General features: G+C 36.9%; 3 protein-coding genes across 3 annotated transcripts; 1 reads left to right on the top strand and 2 right to left on the bottom strand.

The window, feature by feature from the left end:
* Positions 1-4,427: 4,427 nt before the first annotated feature.
* On the bottom strand, positions 4,428-11,295 carry Cbr-gly-3 (the record flags this gene model as incomplete). The annotated part of the gene is made up of 9 exons (XM_045244545.1): positions 4,428-4,553; positions 5,517-5,666; positions 6,710-6,886; positions 7,484-7,726; positions 8,457-8,574; positions 9,465-9,799; positions 10,121-10,509; positions 10,768-10,925; positions 11,156-11,295. 9 exons carry the CDS (start codon positions 11,293-11,295, stop codon positions 4,428-4,430), a joined length of 1,836 nt encoding a protein of 611 aa, XP_045094819.1.
* Positions 11,296-12,441: 1,146 nt separating this feature from the next.
* On the bottom strand, positions 12,442-22,334 carry Cbr-tag-250 (the record flags this gene model as incomplete). The annotated part of the gene is made up of 13 exons (XM_002642653.2): positions 12,442-12,663; positions 13,622-13,845; positions 13,894-13,958; positions 14,572-14,762; positions 14,808-14,993; positions 15,556-15,683; positions 17,359-17,509; positions 18,054-18,275; positions 18,408-18,496; positions 20,296-20,383; positions 21,063-21,144; positions 21,603-21,726; positions 22,244-22,334. 13 exons carry the CDS (start codon positions 22,332-22,334, stop codon positions 12,442-12,444), a joined length of 1,863 nt encoding a protein of 620 aa, XP_002642699.2.
* Positions 15,834-16,730, top strand: CBG12288 (the record flags this gene model as incomplete). Its single annotated transcript, XM_002642654.1, has 4 exons — positions 15,834-15,872; positions 15,917-15,981; positions 16,395-16,604; positions 16,667-16,730. 4 exons carry the CDS (start codon positions 15,834-15,836, stop codon positions 16,728-16,730), a joined length of 378 nt encoding a protein of 125 aa, XP_002642700.1.
* Positions 22,335-22,869: the final 535 nt, after the last annotated feature.

The following is a 22,869-nucleotide window of genomic DNA, read 5'->3' as shown; positions in this document are numbered from 1 at the left end:
CCCTAATTCTGTTCCTATGAAAGATATTAAACATTAGTCAATTACAAAAATAAAGAGCGTAAATTTACAATATTTCAATATTAAAATTATGTTTATAGCATTTTTAGAACTTGAGCTATGAATGTTTGAAAAATGTCTTTTTTTTGAAAATTAAAAAAAAACATTGTGTGTGTGTGTGTGTGTGTCCGTCCGTCCGTCCGTCTGTCTCGGACATTTACTTGAATAACTCAAGAGGACAAGGGACCTCTATATAGTCGTGTGTGGTTCGTAACAGGCCTGTGCGGCAACAAATGGCCGATTGCCGAAATTGGCGACATCGGCAAAAAAATTTCGGCTAGCTTTCAAAGTTTTTGAGATATAAGTTGGAGGCGCCCTCCCTCCACTTTGATAGAGGTCCCTTGTCCTCTTGAGTTATTCAAGTAAATGTCCGAGACAGACGGACGGACGGACGGACACACACACACACACACACAATGTTTTTTTTTAATTTTCAAAAAAAAGACATTTTTCAAACATTCATAGCTCAAGTTCTAAAAATGCTATAAACATAATTTTAATATTGAAATATTGTAAATTTACGCTCTTTATTTTTGTAATTGACTAATGTTTAATATCTTTCATAGGAACAGAATTAGGTCAACTTAAAGTAGAGGTATACTACTCTAAGGAGCGAGGATCGCGGCCAATTTTTAAAGACGCATATCTCAACAAGTTGCCTGGTGCATCTACCCTTAGCAACCCCTTCTAAAGGTTCCCTCTACCCACGCAACGACACTCCGCTATCCCGCTCGGCGCGCGCACAGTTTAAATTTAGTTTTGAGTGATTGCGAGCTTGGATTTGGCTCGTGGTTGTTCTAGGGACCCTTTTAAGGATTTCAAGTGAGTTTGCTTGAATTCTAAGCTTGTATTGGTTGTTTCTTTCTAACTTGTTCAAATAAACCGATTTTGTTACATTTCTTGTTGATTTTCTTCTATTTTATCACAGGAACCTGATACCCCGGACATACCGCGGGCAATTAACAACTATAAAAGCTAGCGTAAACTTGTAAAGTGTAAAATTGTAGAAAATTTGAAGGGCTACATTTTATCAATTGGCAATGTTTTTTTTTGAGATATGCGTCTTTAATGTTGGCGACTCTCGCTCCATCGCTAATTACAGTACCCTACTCAAATGACGTCAGATGAGCAATGTCACACTCATCTGCTAGTAGCTGGTATTGCCCTCTAAAAAGCAATATTAGATAACGCATATGACATCTAATAATCTTGATAGCTAGAGATAGAGAGACGCAGACAACAAAAGTCTGCGTCTGGTCAGACAACGCGCCCCCAGCTACCCTTTATTCCCCTTTCATATTCTCCAAATCGACGACTTGACTGAATAGACGTCTCTAAATTTGGGAACTTTCCAGAAGAATCCTTTGAATGAATGGATTCTGGAAAGTTCCTACCTATTTTTTCTGTAAATCTACATCTTCTATTATTCTTAATTTTAGAAATCTATGGATTTCCATTAGAAAATTGTGAGTTTTAAAAAGTTTAAATATAACCAAATTTAGTATCATTTTGTATCTCTTTTCAAGCTCCACATTTTAATTTTTAAATCAATTGGAAGTTCCAATTTCGAGCCGAGTTATGCGCCTTTAATGTTCGACAAGATGGACAAGGCGCGTATCTCTAACGCGTCCAACTTTAAAGACGCATATCTCGAAAACTACAAAAGCTAGCTAAAATTTGTCCACAAGTAAAATGCGTAAAATTTCATGAACTATATATTTGTAATTGACAAATTTTATCTAGCGTGCCTAGTTTTTGAGTTATGTGTCTTCAAACATCGTGCACCCATTGCTGCCGGCTCCTGAAAAGCCCCAGAAGACGGCAAAGGGTGTGCAATCTTTAAAGGCGCATATCTCAAAAACCAAAATAGCAAGGAAAAAGTTTTTAACCAACAAAGTGCGTAAAATCTTATGATCTACATATTACCAGTTGACAACTGTTTGATATCTTTTATGGGAACTGAGATAATCAAGCTCGAAATGCGAGGTTCACCAAATTTAAAGACGCATATCTCAAAAATTACAGAAGCTAGCTGAAATTTAATACATAGTAAAATGCGTAAAATTTTATGATCTACATTTTGCTAATTAACAGATTTTTAACATCTCTCATAGAAAATGAGATAATTGAGATAAAATATTAGTGTGTCGCACAATTTTCAAATTTAAACTTCTTTCAGTCACACCAATCTCCTTCTGGCGGAATTTCGAATCATCAACATCCCAAAATGGTAATTCTGATGCGTCTACTTTGGAATATGGCCAATGTTTCGAATTGTCCTTCCAATGGAAACCTAGCTTCCAAGTGATGAGGATTTCCAGAAGTACGACTGACGCACGGAGACTTCAATTCTTCGATTCGATAATCGACGATGAAGAGAGATGCTCGTCCTGTACAGACACGATTCGAAAAGAATGCGTGGATCGAACATCTGACAGTAATATTCTTTAAAAATATCTATCAAAAAGTAATTTCATCTTTTTTCAGCAGGATAAAGCTCCCAGATTCGATCTTGAAGTCGTCATTGATGAAGGACGAAAAGACAAAAAATTGACTGTCCCGTGGTTGCTTCTTTTTGATAGAATAAATGAATTTCACTGTATATGTTACATTTTTTTGAAGAATTATCGGAATGCAATGAAAACTGGTTTTAAAGGTGGGGGGACAGGAGATTTTTCGTAGTTTTTTTGTAGCTAGAGTATGCATTCTACCGTGACGGTGTGCAACGCTTAATGTCACTCTGCGTACAGCTGTCGTCCTCGCCTTTATGTATGCAATCGGGCGTGCGCTTTCTCTTTGCCCGCGTGGCTCAGTCGGTAGCGGCGCCGCACCCTCAATCATCGCCCTCACAAGTTCAACTCCTCGAGGGGCATCTTTGAACGGAATTTCGAGAACATTATTTTTTTCATTTCCCCCCACCTTAAAAAAAACTTGAAAATTCTGAGAAATGCCGAAATTCAACTTTTCAGAAAAGACAATTTCATATCGTCAAAACGGTTACTCATGCGATTTCCGTCATTTTGATACCCATATTACAAAATTTCGAAAAATTCAAAAACCTGGAATTTTTTTTTTGAATTTTTTGAATTTTTCTGTTATTTTCCTTTTCCTTCAGCTTTTCCTGTCGTTAGAATTGTTCCCCGTGAAATTTCCGTGATTTTGATACCCATATTGCCTTATATTTCCAAAATCCTGAATTCAGAAGACGTCAAAAATCGATTCTCCCCGAATCGGGTCAATATGGGTATCAAAATGACAGGAAAAATGCAAAAAATTGATTTAACGAAACGGAATTCGCTTAAAGTGATTTTGAGGTCTGAAAATTTCAAAAATGTAAAAAATCAAAAATTAGATTTTCCGTTTTTTTTTCGAACGTTTCAAATTTTCAACTTTTCATGTCGTTGAATTGTTATTCAGGAAATTTCCGTCATTTTGATATCCATATTGTTCTATATTCCAAAATTTTATGAATTCTGAATTCAGAAGACGTCAAAACTCGAATCTTCTGGGTTATAGGCAATATGGATACCAAAATGAGCGGAAAACTGCAGGAAATTGTTTAAACGAAGTGAAATCTGCTCAAAATGTCTCTGGAGTCGAAAATTCCGAAAATTGAAAATTAGAAAAAAAAATAATTTCGAAATTTTCTTTTAAATTTTTCATATTCTCAACTTTTCATATCGTTAAAATTGTTACCCATCAAATTCCCGTCATTTTGATACCTATATTGCCTATATTTCCAAGTTTTGTGAATTCTGAATTCAGAAGACGTCAAAAATCGAATCTTCCCGAATATGGTCGATATTGGTATCAAAATGACCGGAAAACTATGGGAAATTGTTTTAACGAAACGGAATTCGCTTAAAATGATTTTGAGGTCTGAAAATCAATAATTTTATTTTTCATTAAAAAATCACTCGTAAATTTTCAAAAAAAGGGACATATTTTTTCACAACCAAATCTCGTAAACTAGTATTTTTTGGGGGGTTTTTTTCTGGAATGGGAGGGGACAAAAAATAAGTGAAATGCTTAAAAAAATGTGGATATTTTAAAATGCGAAAAAATTTAGGATCATCGAATAATAAATTAAATTATGCTGGGGGATAGAAATCAACAAAAAAAAGAACATCACATAAATTAAATTACATTTTGTGCAGAGTACGCTCTATTGATAAAACCCCAAAATTTGGGATTTTATCAATGGAGCGCGTTTGCCAAAGGCACTGGTTGGAAGAGGGCACCGAGGGGGAGAGAACGAGAGAAAAAGAGGGAAAATACTGAACAAAACTGGTGGCTTGTGACTTATTATAAGGAGAAAATTATGAAAAAAAAATTAGAAAAATTTTTTTTTGGAAAAATCGATAAATCAATTAAATCTGAAATCCTTCCAGCTGCCACATTTGATCTTTTCTTCCGACACCACACTCGTCAAGAGTGACTCTTTGATCCGCTCCTGTCACACATTTTCCAGTTTTTCTGTGCAAAAGGGTGCCGGCCTGCAAAAATCGATAATTTGAAAATTTTCAGTTTTTTTGAAAATTTTTGTCTTCAAAAGCATCTTAAGCAAATTTCACGTCGTTAAAACAATTTTTCGTGATTTTCCGGTCATTTTGATACCCATATTGCATATAACCCAGAAGATTCGATTCATTTTGATACCAATATCGACCAAATTCGGGAATATTCGATTTTCGACGTCTTCTGAATTCAGAATTCCCAAAATTTGGACATATAGGCAATATGGGTGTAAAAATGACGGAAATCGCCTGATCAACATTTCTAACGACAGGAAAAATTGGAATTTTTGTAAAAATCAATAATTCCAAAAAAATTTTTTTTTACAATATTCGTTTCGTCAAAACGATTTTTAATGCTTTTCCAGTCATTTTGATACCCATATTGCATATAACCCAGAAGATTCGAATTTTGACGTCTTCTGAATTCAGAATTCATAAAATTTTGGAATATAGAACAATATGGATATCAAAATGACGGAAATTTCCTGAAAAACAATTCTAACGACATGAAAAGTTGAAAAATTGAAACGTTCGAAAAAAAAAATCGGAAAATCAAATTTTCTATTTTTTACATTTTTTGAAATTTTCAGACCTCAAAATCATTTTAAGCGAATTCCGTTTCGTTAAATCATTTTAATGCATTTTTCCTGTCATTTTGATACCTATATTGACCCGATTCGGGGAGATTCGATTTTTGACGTCTTCTGAATTCAGAATCCGCAAAATTACGGAATATAGGCAATATGGGTATCAAAATGACGGGAATTCAATGAGTAACAATTCTAACGATATGAAAAGTTGAAAATAGCTTCAGAGAAAAAAATTGAAAAAAAAATTTGAAAAATGAAAATGCTTTTAAAAAATTTTGTTGAAAAAACTCATTTTCAGCTCATTTTTAACCGTTTTTTGTTAATTTTTCCACTACAGTAATCCCCCCCTTACCTGCGCATCAAACGCAAAAATGTGTTTAGGGTTGAGCTTGCTCACGGAGCATCGTTCCAACTTGAGCTCCGATCCAATTTGATAGACATGTCCAGAGGAGAGACACAAATCGTCCGATCGAATTTCGCCTTTTCCAGTGAGGGACCACGCCTGAAACTACTTTCAGTGATGAGAAGGCGGCTCAAATGTTTGAATTAGGCGCCAAAATCAAAATTTTTGAAATTCGGGGAAAAACTCAAGAATTCACAGACTTTTTTGACGATTCCATGGGAGTCTAGATGGGTGAATTAGGCCCAAAAAAGCGCCAAATTCGAAAAATTTGAAAAATTTTTAAATTTCCAAAAATTCAAAAATTCCGAAAATTCAAAAATTCCAAAAATTCCAAACATTTTAAAATCCTAAAATTCTGAAATTCCAAAAATTCGAAAATTCTAAAATTAAAAAATTCTGAAATTCTGAAATTCTGAAATTCCAACAATCCTAAAATGCAAAAATTCTGAAATTCAAAAAATCCAAAAATTCAAAACTTCAAAAATTGAAAAATTCCAAAAATTCGAAAATTCAAAATTTTCACAGCAAAACTCAATTTTTTGGGAAATTCAAGAAAGGGGGGTAAAATAGGCCCAAAAAACTCAAAAAACCATTTAAAAATCCGCCCAAAATCTCTAAAAATCACTCTTCGGGAACCTGATAATTAATCAAGAAAGGTGCCCTCTCGTATCGATCCATCTGATTGGGTATCGATTTTTTGTGTCCATCAGCGAATTGAATTGTCTGTGTTAGTGTGTTGGGAAATGGTTATTAGATCAAAAATGCAAGTGCGCTCTACCGAACAAACCCTTTAAAATGCGCTTTTTTGACACTTTTTCGGTCCAGATCAATCGAAAAACGCGCTTTTTAAACTTTGGTAGATCAAAAATGGAATTTCTCAAAAATTTTCCAAAAAATCGCAAATGCGCTCTACCGAACAAGCCGTTAAAACGTGATTTTGAGCCTGAAAACGGCCTCTATTGAACAAAACCCGCTTTTTAAAGCTTTTTAGATCAAAAACGACTTTTTTTTGAGGTAAAAAAGCAAACGCGCTCTACTGAACAAACCGTCAAAAACCTGATTTTTCAATATTTCAAAACTCGTTCTAGGTCAAAATTTCACGAAAATCTCAAATTTCTTATCAAAAATCCCCAAAACCTTACCTGATTCCCGCCAGCACCATGACACGCCTGCATTCCAGGCGCCTGCCCGTCCTTCTTGCCATTCGTATCGATACATTTCTCGGTGAATCGATTGACAATCGATCCGAGTGATCGGAAATCAGCAGGGAGAGGTGCTTCAGGATAAATGTTCTCCAGGTACCATTTGAACGATTTGCACTGAAAAACTTTAACTTTAAAAAAAATTCTTTTCAGATTTTTGAAATTTTCAATCTCCAGAACCATTTTCAGCAAATTTCGTTGCGTTCTATCAATTTTCTGTGTTTTTCCGGTCATTTTGATACCAATCTTGACTCGATTCGAGAAGATTCGAATTTTGACGTCTTCTGGATTCAGAATTCACAAAATTTGGAAACATGGGCAATATGGGTATCAAAATGACGGAAACTTCACGGGGAACAATTCTAACGACAGGAAAAGTTGAAGGAAAGGGAAAATAGAAGAAAAATTTCAAAAAATTCAAAAAAAAATTCCAGGTTTTTGAATTTTTCGAAATTTTGTAACTTCAGAATCATTTTCAGCAAATTTCACTTCATCCGAACTATTCTCTGTAATTTTCCAGTCATTTTGATACCCATATTGCCTATGTTCGAGAATATTGGAATTTTGACGTCATCTGAATTCAGAATTTTCGAAAATTTGCTAATATAGAGCAATATGGGTATCAAAGTGACGGGAATCGCATGGGTAACAATTCTAACGGCATGAAAAGTTGAAATTTTCAAAAAAAAAATCGAAAAATTCCGAAAACCTCACCTGAAGTGTCTCTCTCAACTTCTTCCTGTCCGTAACGTCTCCAGCTTCCACATTCTTCGCCGCGGGGACCATTTTATAGAAGAATGCCTTGTATTCGTCCATCCAAACTTCTGCCGTTCTGGCGGCGTTGTGATGTATCACTTTTGCAGTTCCACCCGGGAACGTATACGGTGTCTGTTTTCTGAAGACGTGACCGACTCGAGAGCACGGATGGATCTCCAGAGAGCCTCCACACATCCAAACCTGCAAAAATTCAGTGTGATTTGGAGCATTTTTGGGGGTTTTCTGGCTGAAGTTGGGTCATTTTGGGTCATTTTAGACCAATTTTAAGCCAAAAATCGATACTTTTGGACCATTTTCAGTCATTTTTGGGTCATTTCAGAACGTTTTTTGGCCATTTTTAGTTACTTTTTATTAATTTTAGACCGATTTTCCACTATTTTAGGCAATTTCGGGCAAATTTTCAGCCATTTTTGGGTGATTTTAGACGAATTTTAAGCCAAAAATCGATAATTTCGGACCATTTTCAGACACTTCTGGGTCATTTAGAACCGATTTTGAGCCCAAAAAGTGTGTTTTTGGGGCTATTTCCAGGCGTTTTCGGTCAATTTTTCAAAATTTAGGGCATATTTTCGGTAGATTCAACACTAATTTCAGCTATTTTCAGTCATTTTTGAACCATTTCAGCTCGTTTTTAGGTGAAAAATCGATACTTTTGGACCATTTTTCCTAACTTTTCAGCTATTTTTAGTCATATTTTGGGTAATTTAGGACCAATTATGAGTCCAAAAAGTCAATTTTCAGTCATTTCCAGCCTTTTTTAACTATTTTTGGGCGATTTTGAACCGATTTTAAGCCAAAATTCCATGATTTTCAGACTTTTTGAGTCATTTCAAACCGATTTTAAGCCAAAAATCGGCCATTTTGGATCGTTTTCAGCCGATTTTGGGTCCAAAAAACAGCAAAAACTCACTCTGAACGAGATCTCCAAATTCTCTCCACCCCAAACTTGCATTCCTTCGTCATAGCTTCCGATGTCGTAGAAGAATTGTTTGTCAATGGCAAAGAGTCCTCCAGCGATCGTTGGCGTTCTGGAAATTGCCATTTTAAGCCATTTTAAAGCTATTTATGCCCAATTTAGGCCATTTTCCAGCAAAAATCGGCCTCTGGATGACCTAGAAACCTCTAGAAACCAAAAAAAATTTAGGATTTCTAGACCAAATTTGGTAATTTTAAGCCAATTTAGTTTTTCTGATTTTGGGTCATTTTTAATCCAATTTGAACCCATTTTAGGTTAAAGTCACTTTTAGCCAGTTTTAATCAATTTCTCTGACAAATTTCGGTCATTTTCAGTGACTGTCGACCCGTTTACGCCAATTTGGGACATTTTTGGCCGATTTGAACCGATGTTTCTGTTGTTTTAAATCATTTCCCAGCCATTTTCAGCCAATTTGAACCTATTTTAAGAAAATTAGGGTCAATTTTGAGCCAAATTGAAAACCATTTATGAGCCAATTTCCAGGCTAATTTGGAGCAATTCGAGTATAATTTTCTAATATTTGATATTTCGGCCAATTGAAATCCATTTGAGGTGAATTTCGGTCAATTTTGCGCGATTTGAACCAATTTTTGGGGTCATTTTCAGCATTTTTTACTCTATTTGCACTCATTTTTGGCCGATTTTTCTCATTTTTCGGTCATTTTACAGCCAACTTTAACCGATTTTTGGTCAATTTAGGGCAATAATTTGAAGCCAAATCTGGGCGATTTTAGACGAATTTCGGCCATTTCTGAGCCATTTTAGAGCTATTTTACCCTAGTTGAACTCATCATTTTTTGGCTAATTTGAGTCATTTTAAGACGATTTAAAGCAAATTTGTAGCTATTTTAGAGCTATTTTAAGCAATTTCCACCGATTTTTCTGATTCATTTCTGATCATTTTTCGCCTGTTTTCAGCCAATTTTGAGCCAAAAAACTCACTGAATGGGCATCGACCTATCCGATCCTCGTCGATTCAACTCCCTCTTCGGCACCGCATACCATCGGAAATTCAGATGCCAATTGAATCCACCCCACGTCGTTTCAGAAGCCGTGACGTATTCGAAGGTGTCATCTGAGATGACGTCGATGATTGGGGCGACGACGCGTTTCCGATCTTCAGCTACACGATGGACGAGGGGTTCCAGCCATCCGTCGGTCACTTCCACGTGAGCGTCCAGGAATAGAAGGATCTTCCCTTTGGCCATTCCGGAGCCAGTCAGGCGAGCACGGATCAGACCGGAGCGTTCTTCCAGATGGACCAGGTGAACCGGAATCTGAAATTCAGGTTTTTAGAGGATTTCAGGTCGATTTTGGGCCATTTTTAAGCCAATTTCAGCCATTTTCGTTCATTTTTTGGCCAATTTTCAGTCGATTTTGCGTGCGATTTTTCGACAGTTTTCTATTGCTTTTCAGCTACTTCTAGCCACTTTTGGGGCTATTTTTCAACTATTTTCGATCGAAATACCTGAATTTTGTTGATTTTCGACTTTTTTAATAAAATTTTCAATCAATTTTCAAGGGTTTTAGCGAAGGGTATTTTGATCATTTTTAAGCCTAAAACTTCCCCCCCCCCCTTTCTCACGCCGCCCCCTTACCGGGAATTTCTTAATATAGGCGTCCAGCGGCTTCACCAAATAGTCCCTATCCGATTTATCATCAATCATAATAATCTCTTCCAGCAGATGACGTGGTGATCGATTGATTACAGAGTGAAGTGTTCTTAACAGTGTGGTCCATGCCTCGTTATGGAATACTATGATGATAGAAGTCGTGGGCAGTCCTACAGTAGTCTTCTCGTTCCCTGCTGCATTCCGGCATGCTTCCGATCGATAATCCGGAAGTGTTCGATTCACTGATATCATTTCCGAAGCGACGACGTTGAACTGATTCTCCAGGAATCGTTTCTCTTTTATCGATTTTTGGTCCTCGGGTACTGTAACCCCAGTGCCGCCTTGTCCATGATAGCCGGGTCCGAATGCTTGGGCTGGAAAAGATGGGGTTTTGGGGGTTTTTAGGCTGAAAATTGCGATTTTACGGGTGGAAAATGTAATTTTCGGGACTAAAAAAATCAAATTTTCGGGACTAAAAACAAGAAATTTTCGCGACCAAAATGAAATTTCGGGACCAAAAAGGGTTTTGGCCTTTTTTTGCTAGAAAATCCCACTTTTTCGGATGAAAAATGGGGTTTTTCGACAATTTTTGACCGATTTTCAGCCAATTTTAACCATTTTTAGCTCCTTACTATTCATCAATTTCCTCAACTGCTCAGCAGTCTCCTTATCGACTGGAAACACTTGTTGGGCGTCGCGCTCTGACGATTTTTGTGAATTTTTTGAATCTTGGGGTGGTCCAGCCGCTAGTGGTTCAGGACCTATCCGTCGTTGGCCTCGGGTTAGAATTCTGCAAAAAAATGAATTTTTTTGAAAAAACATTTTAGAAGTTGGGGGAAATTTGAAATTTTCTAGGTCAAAAATCGTTGAGAATGATTTTTCGACTTAGAATTGAGATTTTTCGACTTAGAATTGCTGAAAAATGTAATTTTGAAAAAAAAATTTCTTTTGGAAAATTTTTTTTTTTCAAAAAATCAAATTTCCAGCTAAAAATCGATAATTTTAGGTCAAAAATCGTGCCTATCATCTTGAATTTGTTGCTGTGATGACGATGGATCCAGATAGTAGAAGAGGATGACGACGTCGATGAGAAGCCAGACGATGGAAGTGGCTATTACGGCACGGCATACCGCCGAACGACCGCCGCCAACGCTCAGCATTCAAGCGGAGAGACGATCTGGAAAAAATAGAAAAAAATCTGGAAATTTTGCAAAAAAATTGGTCAAAAAATTATTAGCTACCGTACTTTAAAGGCGCATAGCGTATTATAGGGAAGGGTTCCGGCCGATAGCAGAAAAAGTGATTTTAAATGGTTTTCGGGTTGAAAATTAATGTTTTCAAGCTGGAAAACTTGAAAAAATTGAAAATTCCAGTTGAAAAGCAAAAAAATTAATAAAAATGTTCAATTTTGAGGGTTTTTATTGCGAAAAATCAAATTTTTAGCTCAAAAATATTTGGCTACAGTACTTTAAAGGCGCAGAGCGTATTCTGTTCAAGGACTTCGGCACGAAAGCAGAAAAAAGTGATTTTCAATGGTTTTTGGGTTAAAAATTAGGATTTTTAGCTGGAAAACTAGAGAATGTGCAGCTAAAAATTATGTGAAACACTTAAAACGTAATTTACAGACAATAAAACACTTAAAATCGCTGTTTTTGAGTTTCGGCGAAAATTCGAGAATTTGACTCTTTTCAGGCGAACAACAATATTTCTAAGCTGAAAATATGTGTGAAATTCGAAAAAAATCATGAAAAAATCAAAAAAATCGGTCCAAAATCAATATTTTCAGAAAATTATAGTCTACAGTACCCCACAAACTTAAAGGCGCAGAGTGAAAGTTTTAGGTGGAATTTTGAGTTTTTCAGCTGAAAAAATGGAAAAAATTAGCAAATTTGGCTTAAAATCATTCAAAAAACGATTAAAATCGATTTTTAGGTGAAAAGTGGGAGAAAATCAAGAAAAATCCGGAAAAACTGAGATATGGATACGTGGAATTTAGCTCGACACGTTTGAAAAGATTAGCATAAAAATAGAGCAAAAAGAGGCCAGAATAAATATATTTTTCAAAGGAAAAGAAACCGCAAATGCGCTCCATAGAGAATACATTCTCAATAGAGCGAATTTGCGTAAAGCACCATTAATAGTAAGCAAAAAATCGAATCATTGGAAATATATCACAGAGAACTGAATAAAAAAAGGACGAAAATGAGCATTTTTAAAGAAAAAAGAGCAAAAAAGAAAGACAAGAGAAACTAAAAGAGAACTCTAGGTATAAAGCAAAAAATTTGAATTCCCGCCAAGCCAAAATTTCAAATTCGCCCGCTAACTATATTGATTGGCGGTGGGACGAAGGCCAGGAGCGACTGAGAGTTGGGACTGGGGATCGGAGCATTTATCGGAAGAGCCAGACCACAAGCAATCAGCCAATCACCGATGTCTCGACCACAACAAGAGAGGCGAGCCTCACAAGTTGGCACTCCCGGAGCATTAAGCTGTTTCCATTGGGACCAGCCTGGTGGCGATGGCTCGACCTGCAAAAAATCGATAAATCAATAAAAAAAATTTTCTGAAATTTTCTGTTTTTGTATGTCAAAAGTGCTATGCAATTAATGAACGTATGTCTGAAAATCGCAAATTTTCGATTTTCAATGGCTCGACCTGAAAAGAATCGATAAATCGGTGAAAATTTCTTTTTTTTTTCCGAAATTTCGTATATTTTTGCATCGAAAATGCTTGGTAATTGTTGAATCTAAGTTGAAAAATCGAAAAATCGTTGTTTTTCCAGTCAATTTTCGGCAGAAATGATTTTTATGTGTCAAAAGTCGATAAGTCGATAATTTTTCGGAATTTTCGATTTTCATCGACTTTTTGCAAAAATTTTTCAGGTCACAAAGCGAATCGATGTTTCGTTTCAGCGTGTCGAAAATTGAAGAATATGGGTTGAAAAATCAATAATTTAATTTTCGAAGTTTTCCGGAATTTGCCATTTTCGAAGGGATTTTGACAATTTTTTATTAAAAAAGTATAATTTTTATTGATTTCTTGAGGTTCTTACACAAAAAAAAATCAGGAAAACCCCGGAAACTTGAGAAATTCCGAATTTGAAAAGCTGAAATTTTTGTGTTGCTCATAACTTTCACATTTTTCGTCTAAATTTAATTTTTCATTGAAAATTTGACTCCCGCTAGTCGTGAGCTTTAAAATGAATACCCACAAGCCGCCTACTTTGGGTCTCGCCGCGAAAAACGTCGAAAATCGCGGCGGGACTCAAAATGGGCGGGGCCTAGCCGTCTTTATACTCATTTTGAAGCTTGCAACGTGGCGAATATAGCTGTAGTCAGGTTGTCAGGTTTTCTGGGAATTCCAAAGAATTTTTCGAAAAAAAAGGCGAAAGTCGATAAAAACCAAGTGGGCGCCGCGCAAGCGCGCTTCATCGAACAAAAGTGGGGTTTTCGCTCAAATTATCGACTTATAGATTCAAAAACTTACCACAACCGGTTCGCCGCACGCGGCTTCGAAGAATTCTCGGACGGCTTCATGCGATTCACGACTCCACACCTCGCCGCCTGTTACCGGCTTAACTCCGCCGATTTTACACTTGAACATGAGCATTTTCTTAAACGGCGATGTCGAATTCAGACGACGCATCGCCTCTTTTCGAACGTATTGGAAGGCGCCGACGTCGAGGAGATACACACAGTAGGCTTGTTTGTCTGGAAGCAAAAAATCAATTATCGATTTTTCCTGTTTTGGCTGCTCACCTATTTTCGACGCACGAATGCATTGGACACGTTCCCATCGCTCATCGATGAAAGCGGCGTAGAAACTGAAAAAATTCGATAATCGAAATTTGACGAATTCTGGAAATCTTACGGTGGATCAAATTTGAAAATCTATGTCAAATTGATAGAATTCGATTTTACAGTAAGATTTGTCACGTCGAGAGCTACAAAATGAGTACCCACATGCCTAGGCTCAGCCCACGTTATGTCCCACCACGATTTTAGGTCCTGTCACGAAAAAGAGTGAAAATGGGCGGAGCCTAGGCATGTGGGTACTCATTTAAAAGCTCTCAACGTAAAAAATTTAAACATTTAAGAAAAATTGAATTTGGATGAAAACTGAAAAAGTTGTGATAAAAACAACCTTTTTCTGCTCGAATCTATGTAAATCTTGCTATAGGTAGAGAAATTCCAGAATTTTTTCAAACAGTAAAATTTGCCACGTTGAGAGCTTTAAAATGAGTACCCACATGACTAGGCTCCGCCTGCGTTGGGTCCCACAACGATTTATGGGGTTTTTCGCGGTGGGACCCAAAGGGGGCGGAGCCTATGCTTGTGGAGACTCATTTGAAAGCTCTCGACGTCGCAAATTCAAATTTTTAGGAAAAATTGGAACTAGATGAAAATTTAAAAAGTTATGATCAAAAAACCACTTACGATCCGAATTCCGGTGCATTTTCCAACTGAGAGTCCGGTAGAGCGCATTCTTCTTTTAATTTTGCATACATATAATCTGGCATAGGGTCCAGGGATAATTGCCGGAGAGAAATATCTGTGGGTCCCGCCGCGAAAATCGCATTTGCAGGGAAAGCGGACATTGGCATTTGGGATACGGTCATTGGTTGGATCTGCAGGTTACTGTAGTTAGATTAGATCTGCAGGAGATGTCTTACTGTAGCTGGTTTATCAAAAAGACATGTCAAACTGGCTGCGGCTGCTGCTGATACCGGAGCACTTTTTGTGTGCGTGGTCAATCGGACGATTCCAGATGGCTTTTTCAGAATTTCAGTTATTGATTGATTTTCAGAATTGAATAGGTCCACAATTGGTAGTTCGGTGGAGGTGTCGAATTTAGAGAGCTGAAGAATTGGTTTTTTACTCATAACTTTTTGATGTCCAATCATTTTCTAATTTTGTTTAAAAATTAGAATCTGGTGCGCAAAAAGCTTCAAAATGAGTACCCACATGCCTAGGCTTCGCCCACTATGGGTCTCGCCGCGATTTGGGGTCCCACCAAGAAAACGGTCAAAGTGGGCGGAGCCTAGCCGTGTTTATACTCATTTTGAAGCTCTCAACGTAACAAATCTTATTGTGACAAGTATATTCAAAAATTCAGCTTTGTGTAAGAGATCTCGACCAAACATAGTTTTGCCGAAAATATACTTTTTCGTTTTTTTGATCACAGCTTATTTAGGTTTGGTCCACCTTTAATTTTGTTTTGCATTCTGAATTTGTCGCATTAAGAGCTTCAAAATGAGTACCCACATGCCTAGGCTCCGCCCACTTTGGGTCCCGCCGCGAGAAACCCCGAAAGCTTGGTGAGACCCAAAGTGGGCGGAGCCTAGCCGTGTTTATACTCATTTCAAAGCTCTCAACGTGACAAATCTTACTGTATTAATACATTTCCAAATTTCAACCTACCGTAAGATTTACAGGGCTTTGAACACCGTCTTCCTTTGTCTCGAATGTTAGGTCCACAAATTTATTGTTGAATTTTTCAGAATCCTCCTCGGAGACTTCCAGACACACTTCTCGAGCCATTGCGCCGACTGAAAACATACATTTGAAGCGATTTGAACGTTAAATTTCAAAAATAAATTGGAATCCACGTGGAGTCCAAAAAATTGGTATTTAAAAAGTGTGGGAAATTCAAATTTCCCGCCAGTCTTTGGAAATTTGAATTTTCTCACCAATTTAAAATGTCCACACACTTTTTTCTGTTCTCTTTGATGATTTTGGTGAATTATCGAATTTTTATTGATTTATTGATTTTTATTTTCAGAGTGTCAGCTGTTTCAGAGAGTCCCATGTTCGTGGTTTTGCGTCAGATGACGATTTGAGCATTGAGTGAGTTTTCTAGGCCACGGGAGGGGATTTCTAGGCCAACAGACTCAAATTTGGAATTCCAGGCCACTAGACGAAAAATTGGGATCCTAGGCCACCAAATCGACAATTTAGGATTCTAGGCCACTAGTTGAATTTTGGGTTTATAGGCCATCTATGGGTTTTCTAGGCCACCAGACTAAAATTTGAAATTCTAGGCCATCTAAGACTTTTCTCGGCTACCAAACGGAAAATTTGGGTTTCTAGGCTACAAAACTCGATTTTTGGGTTTCTAGGCCATCTAGGAATTCTCTAGGCCACCAGTCGAATTTTGGGATTCTTGGCCATTTTTTGGATTTCTAGGCCACCAAATTCGGAAATTGGGATTCTAGGCAGCCTAGGAGTTTTCTAGGCCACCGAAATCCAAAAATTTGCAGACACTTAAAAGAGCACTACGGTAACAAGATCGACATTGAGAAGCACACATCGTCGTCGGACCGGAAATTCTACTATTTCAAGGTGGGAGATCAGAATTTGGACCATTTTTTGGATGGAATCGAACTGATGAAGTTGATAACAGAGCATTCTGGAGAGACAGAAAAATTGAATGTCGAGGATTTGGAAGTTCAAGTGGACCAAGTTATTGGGTGAGGATTCTAGGCCATCCAGGGGGTTTTTCTAGGCCACCAAAAGACATTCTTTTTTTCAGGGATCTCGATCGAAATGGAGATGGAATGATCAGTTTTGGAGAGTATTCTAGGAAATTCGACTAGAACATTTTTCGAACTCTTTTTGTGGATTTTTTTGAATAAAGTATTTTTTGTGTTTTTGGATTTCTAGGCCACCTGAACGGTTTTCTAGGCCATAAACGTTGGTATTTGGATTTCTAGGCCAGTTTATGGTTTTCTAGGCCATGATTCTCGATTTTTGGACTTCTAGGCCATCTGAAGGCTTTCTAGGTCACCAAAAACGAAAATTGAGTCTCTAGGCCATGTTATGGTTTTTCTAGGCCAGAATTTTTAAAATTCAAAAAATCGAAAAATTCAAAAATTCAAAAATTCAGAAAATCCAAAAATTTGAAAATTCAAAAATTCTAAATTTCGAAAATTCGAAAATTCGAAAATTCAAAAATTCCAAATTTCAAAAATTCAAAAATTCAAAACTTCAAAATTTCGAAAATTTCGAAAATTCAAAAATTCAAAAATTCAAAAATTCAGAAAATCCAAAAATTCAAAAATTCAAAAACTCCAAATTTCAAAAATTCAAAAATTCCAAATTTCAAAAATTTGAAAATTTGAAAATTCAAAAATTCAAAAATTCAAAAATTCAAAAATTCAATAATTCAAAAATTCCAAATTTCAAAAATTTGAAAAGGGTTTCTAGGCCACCAAACAGACTCACTAGACATGACAGGATGTACCGCAGGTGGTAACAGACGAATCGCCGCCACTGGAAATTTCTCACAAACGCCAACATCCACAAAATGACACAAAACTTGACCAGATTGGGGTGGCTGCTTGGCTATGACTCGAAACCATGTTCCATTTGAGTCCTGAAAAAGTTATAGGGGGTACAAGAGGGTTTTAAACATGAGAAATTTGTCTGAAAATTTCAGAGTACACTAAGCAAATCTAGAGCTTCAGTTTTGTAGTTGACGAATTTTTTGTAAAATCGATGGCTGAGAAGATAGGACGCATGGCGCGGCGCCCACCCTCCAGCTACCCTCCGCCTCTCTTGGACTTTAAAGGAGCATACCTCGAAAACCAAAAAAGCAACAAAAATGTTGTCGACTACAAAATTAAAGTTCTAGATTTGTTCAATATACCTGGAAATTTGCATCACTGTGCATACGCGCTCTAGCGAGATATGCTGCGGCGCGTGAGCTTTGTGGCGCCGAGCGTGCAGCCAGTCCCACCGGCTTGCGTGCGTCATATCTCACTAGAGCGCATTTTTACCAAAAAGTTGTCAACTACAAAAATGAAGCTGTATTTTTGGTTAGTCCATACTGAAAATTTCAAAAAAATCCTTAAAATTTGAATCACTTTTGTAGACGCTTGAAATGTGACTTTTAGAAATTCAAGCCAGAGCAATTTTACCTGAAGCGCGTAGGCGCCTTCCGAGACGATTTCATAAATGGCGACGCGGGAATCCAAAGGACTTGGGGGCGTTTCCTGGGCATAAATTTCAGCCAGTGTGGTCCCGATTTTCTCGTATTGATCGTCGTCGGCCAGTGCTCGGATGAAGAATCTACGGGGGGAGTCTGCGTGGACGATGGATACGGTAGATCCCTCTTTTAGAGCAGCGGATTGGCGGGAAAGCTAGAAATTTGAATTTGAAAACTGAGTTTGGTAGTATAGGATCTAAAAATTTTAAAAATTGGGGTCTAGAATCCCTTCAGACGGCGCTAGAACCTCCGTTTGGGTTTGCTGGCCTAGAAACCCAAATCTTACCGTTTTTGCATGCTCCAGTGGCTCGTTCTCTTTTCTCTGCTTGATTCGTTTCAACTCATCCGCTGTTGGCTCTCGATCCGTGTTTATCACTGAAATCGTGTATTTTTTGTAGTAAGAGAAGTTTGACCACCTACAAAAGTGTTTCAAACTTACCGGATCTATCTGAAATTCTTAGGTTATACTAAGCAAAACATAAGCTTCATTTTTGTAGTTAACAACTTTTTGATGCAAACGCGCTCTAGCGAGATATGACGCTTGGATGCCAACTACAAAATTGAAACTCTAATTTTGTTAAATCCATTCTGAAAGTTTCAAACAGATTCATTAAGTTTGAAGCACTTTTGTAGGCAAGTGAAAAAGACTAAAATTGAAATTAGGTAAACCCAACACAAAAGCATGCAAACTCAAAAGCACAAAAGCACAACGGTTAAATAAACTCACCAAGACACATTTTTTAAGAATCCTGATCAAAATCCATTCGGAGAGGTTAGCGAAGCAAAGTCTTGCAGTTTGGTTAATGCGGATTTAGAATGGATGGGATGGGATATCGGCCTGAAGGGAAGAGGTGTTGAAGATTAGTATACAGAAGGGAAAACAGCAGGAGGGTGCCTAGGATATTAGAAATCGTATTAAGAAGAAAAAGCTGGACAAACAGTTATGGGTTATGGGTTATGTTAATGAAGTGAGAAATGCATGGGAATATGCATTAGGTGGACCTCTTTTGTTTGTCCTTATTTATCTAGGTTACTGTAAAAGATATCAAAAAGTGGCTAACTGATAAAGTTTTACTGATATTATGATAAACATTTTTGTAGTTGATAGATTTTTGATATCTTTTATAGAAAGCGAGATAAATTGGGTCAAAGTTAAAGGGGCTGCCGCTCTAGCTTCTTGGTTTTCAGGTTATGCGCCTTTAAAGTGTGCGCACCTCCTGATGTATCACCTTCACTAGCTGTCAGTCTCCGATAAACTTTAAAGGCGCATAGCTCAAAAACTAAGACAGTTAGCTAATAAATGTTATTTGGTAAAATGTATGAGCTTTAATGAAGTACATTTTTCTAATTAACAGTTTTTTGAAAGCCTTTTTGGATTTTGAGTTATGCGCCTTTGATTAGGTGGTCCTAAATGCGAGGTTGCTGGCCTGTCCTCTTCCCACCCTAGACTTTAAAGGCGCATACCTCGAAAACCAAAAAAGCTACAAAAAAGTTGTAAACCACAAAAATACAGCTTATAAAATATGTAACATTTCACTAGTTGACAATTTTTTCATATCTTTTACAGTAACCGAGATAAATTGGGTCAAAGTTAAGAAACCTCTTTTAGTGGCCTAGAAATCCAATTTTTAAAAAGGATCACATGACATGATCCACGCCTAATTAAAACTTATATTTTCCGAAGATTTAAAAATTCAAATTTCCCGCCAAGCGCCGAAAATGCCTTCGATCTCCGAACGACTGAGACGCGAATTGTATGTCAACTTTTTTTTTTCAAAATTTCAAATTCCCGCCATTCCAGATCCCACCCAGAAAATCTGGAAATTCTAAGCATCGGATTCTCAGTTATTTTCTCGTGTTTCGCAATTATTATGGGTAGTTGGTTGACCCATAAAACGTATTTGGTGAGTGGCCTAGGAAATTCCAGGCTAGCAAAATTTCGAAAAAAAAATTTTCAGATGGGCGGTTTTGGCATTTTCGAGAAGCTCGAAAAACCGGAAATCGAAGTGGAAGCGTTGAAAAAACAGAAGGAATAAAAGAAAAATTGGAAAGCCAAAAAAGTGGAAAATTCGGGATTAATTGAACCTAAAAATATGAATTAAATTGTTTTTTTTTTGGTTTTGAGAGATTAGTGAATTTCACACGTAATTAAGCCTAATTACTCTAGTAATTACCTCGAACATTCACAGAATTGATTGGTGGCCGTTTGAAGGAGGAGGTGTTGGAGAGGCGGACGAAGAGGATTGTGATAGGGCCACGAGTCTGGAAATACAGAGGAAACTAGAAGAGATATCAAAAAGTTGTCAACTAAAAATTTGTGTAAAATTACAAGAGCTACATTTTATTAGTTAAAAACTTTTTTAAAGCTTCTCTGGTTTTTGAGTTATGCGCCTTTAAAATGTGAGCACCACTAGGGGTACCGCAACCAAACTTGCAGTCGGGCAGCCAACTTTAAAGGGGCATATCTCAAAAAAATAGACAAAAACTTTGAAAAATCAAAATGTGTAAAATTTTATTAGCTAAATTTTTTTAGTTTATAACTTTTTGATAGCATATATGAATTTCGAGTTATGCGCCTTTAAAGTGTGCGCGCCACTAGAGGTGCCGCCACCAAACCTGCAGGTGGGGCACTCAACTTTAAAGGCGCATACCTCAAAAACCAAAAAATCTAGTTAAGTTTATTTTTATGAGAAAATGTAGCTTATAAAATTTTGCACATTTTTTTAGTTGACAGCTTTTTGAAAGCGTTTTTCGTTTTTGAGTTATGCGCCTTTAAATTTGGGTGGCTTCCTGCACTCCGCGGTTTCTAGACTTTGAAGACGCATAACTCAAGAACTAAACAAGCTATCTAAAAATTGTCAACTACAAAACTGTAGAACATAAAATTTTACACATTTTGGTAGTTTTAATTAATTTATTAGTTAATTATCTAGATAATTACCTGCGCCTCAAACTCCTCGGCTGCGGTGACTTGCTGAATCCAGTCTTCAGGAAGTTCTCGACCCAATCCTTTGGAGACAAATCTGAAAATTTTGGAAGATGAAAAAATATGAATTTCAAAAAATGTTGAACTTTACGACTTGACCTAAATTTGAGTTATGCGCCTTTAAAGTTAGCCTCCGCCTCTCGTGCACTTCAAAGGCGCATAATTCAAAAACCAAGCTAGCTACAAAAACGTTGTCCACTACAAAACTGTAGCTAATAAAATTTGGCACATTTTTACAGTTCAACATTTTAACTAGCTATTTCAGTTTTTGAGTTATGCGCCTTTAAAGTTTGCGCGCCTCTAGAGGAGACGCAGACACACCGCCTTCTTCGCGTCTCCGCGCGCGCTCACTTTAAAGGCGCATAACTCTAAAACTGAAATGGCTACAAAAAAGTTGTCAACTACAAAAATGAAGCTCTAGTTTAGTTCAGTATAATCTGAAATTTTGCAGACAAATCCATCAAATTTGAAGCATTTTTGTAGGTATAAACTCACTCCTCATGATATTTTTCAGCCAAATGTGTCGCCGCGACGCCCATTGAAAAATTCTTCTTGATCATCTCATATAAAACCTCACGAATCTCCTCCATTTCCTCCGAAACGTCCATATCAGAGTGGACTAAAAATGTAACAAATTTTTGGGGATCTTTTGACTGAAAATTGGCTTAAAATACCGTAAACACTCTAATAGAACGCCACCCGAATCTCGTCAAGTTTTAGCTCATTTATATCATTTCCTGTGAGAGATATCAAAAAGTGACCTATTGATAAAATGTTGATGATATTATGATAAACATTTTATCAGTTGACAACTTTTCGATATCTTTTAAAAGAAGTGAGATATATAGGCTCAAAATGTTCACGGTAACCCACCTTTTGACATTTTCAGACAAATAAAAAAGTTTTTAAAAAAGTTGAATTTTGAAAAAAAAAACTTCTTTCTAGAAAAACTTTTTTTCCAGACAAACAAAAAGATTATGTACACTATAATCGGTTGGTGTGACCTCAAAAAAAATCAAAAAAACAGAAAAATTGGCAACAGAGCGCATTTGCCAAAATTTGGGAACTTAAAATTTGAAAAACAACGAAATTGGTTTCGTGCAATAGAGCGTATTTGCTAATAAAAAAAAACTCACTTCGATCAAAAATTGTAGACGGGGCGAGCCCGTTGACAGAAGACATGAATTTTGCGGACGACGATGACGACGACGACGTTCCGTCGGTCATCTGGAAAATTGATTTTCAGATTTTTCAGAATTTTTGAAAAATAAAACTTGAGATAGAAACTATGAGCAACACAGTTGAAGAAGGTGGTAGAAATGCATAAGTGTGTCTTCTGCAGAAGAGAGAGAGAGAGAGAGAGAGAGAGAGAGAGAGAGAGAGAGAGAGAGAGAGAGAGAGAGAGAGAGAGAGAGAGAAATAAGTAATTTGAGATGGAATAGTCAAAGAAGAATAAGAAGAAAATCATTAAGACACGAGGAGAGGGGATTAGAAGACACCATTACCACCTAGACAAACGAAAGTGTAAGGGAATAGTGGAAGTAATTGTGCCTAGAATACCGATTTAGGTACTGTCTACTTAGTAGGTCTGAAGATTAAAAATCGGCAAATCGGCTATCAAATCTAGTTGAATTTTATATCGTTTCGTAGCTCTTTTTAAGCTCTACATTTTACTTTTTATATCGCAAAGAAATTCCAATTTTGAGCCGACTTATACATTTGACAAGTATGGTTCTGTCAGTTTTTTTTTGGTTACACCTAC

This window comes from Caenorhabditis briggsae, assembly GCF_000004555.2.
Source record: "Caenorhabditis briggsae complete genome, chrIII, whole genome shotgun sequence".
Classification (NCBI taxonomy): Eukaryota; Metazoa; Nematoda; class Chromadorea; order Rhabditida; family Rhabditidae; genus Caenorhabditis; species Caenorhabditis briggsae.
This window is presented reverse-complemented; position numbering and strand designations above follow the sequence as displayed.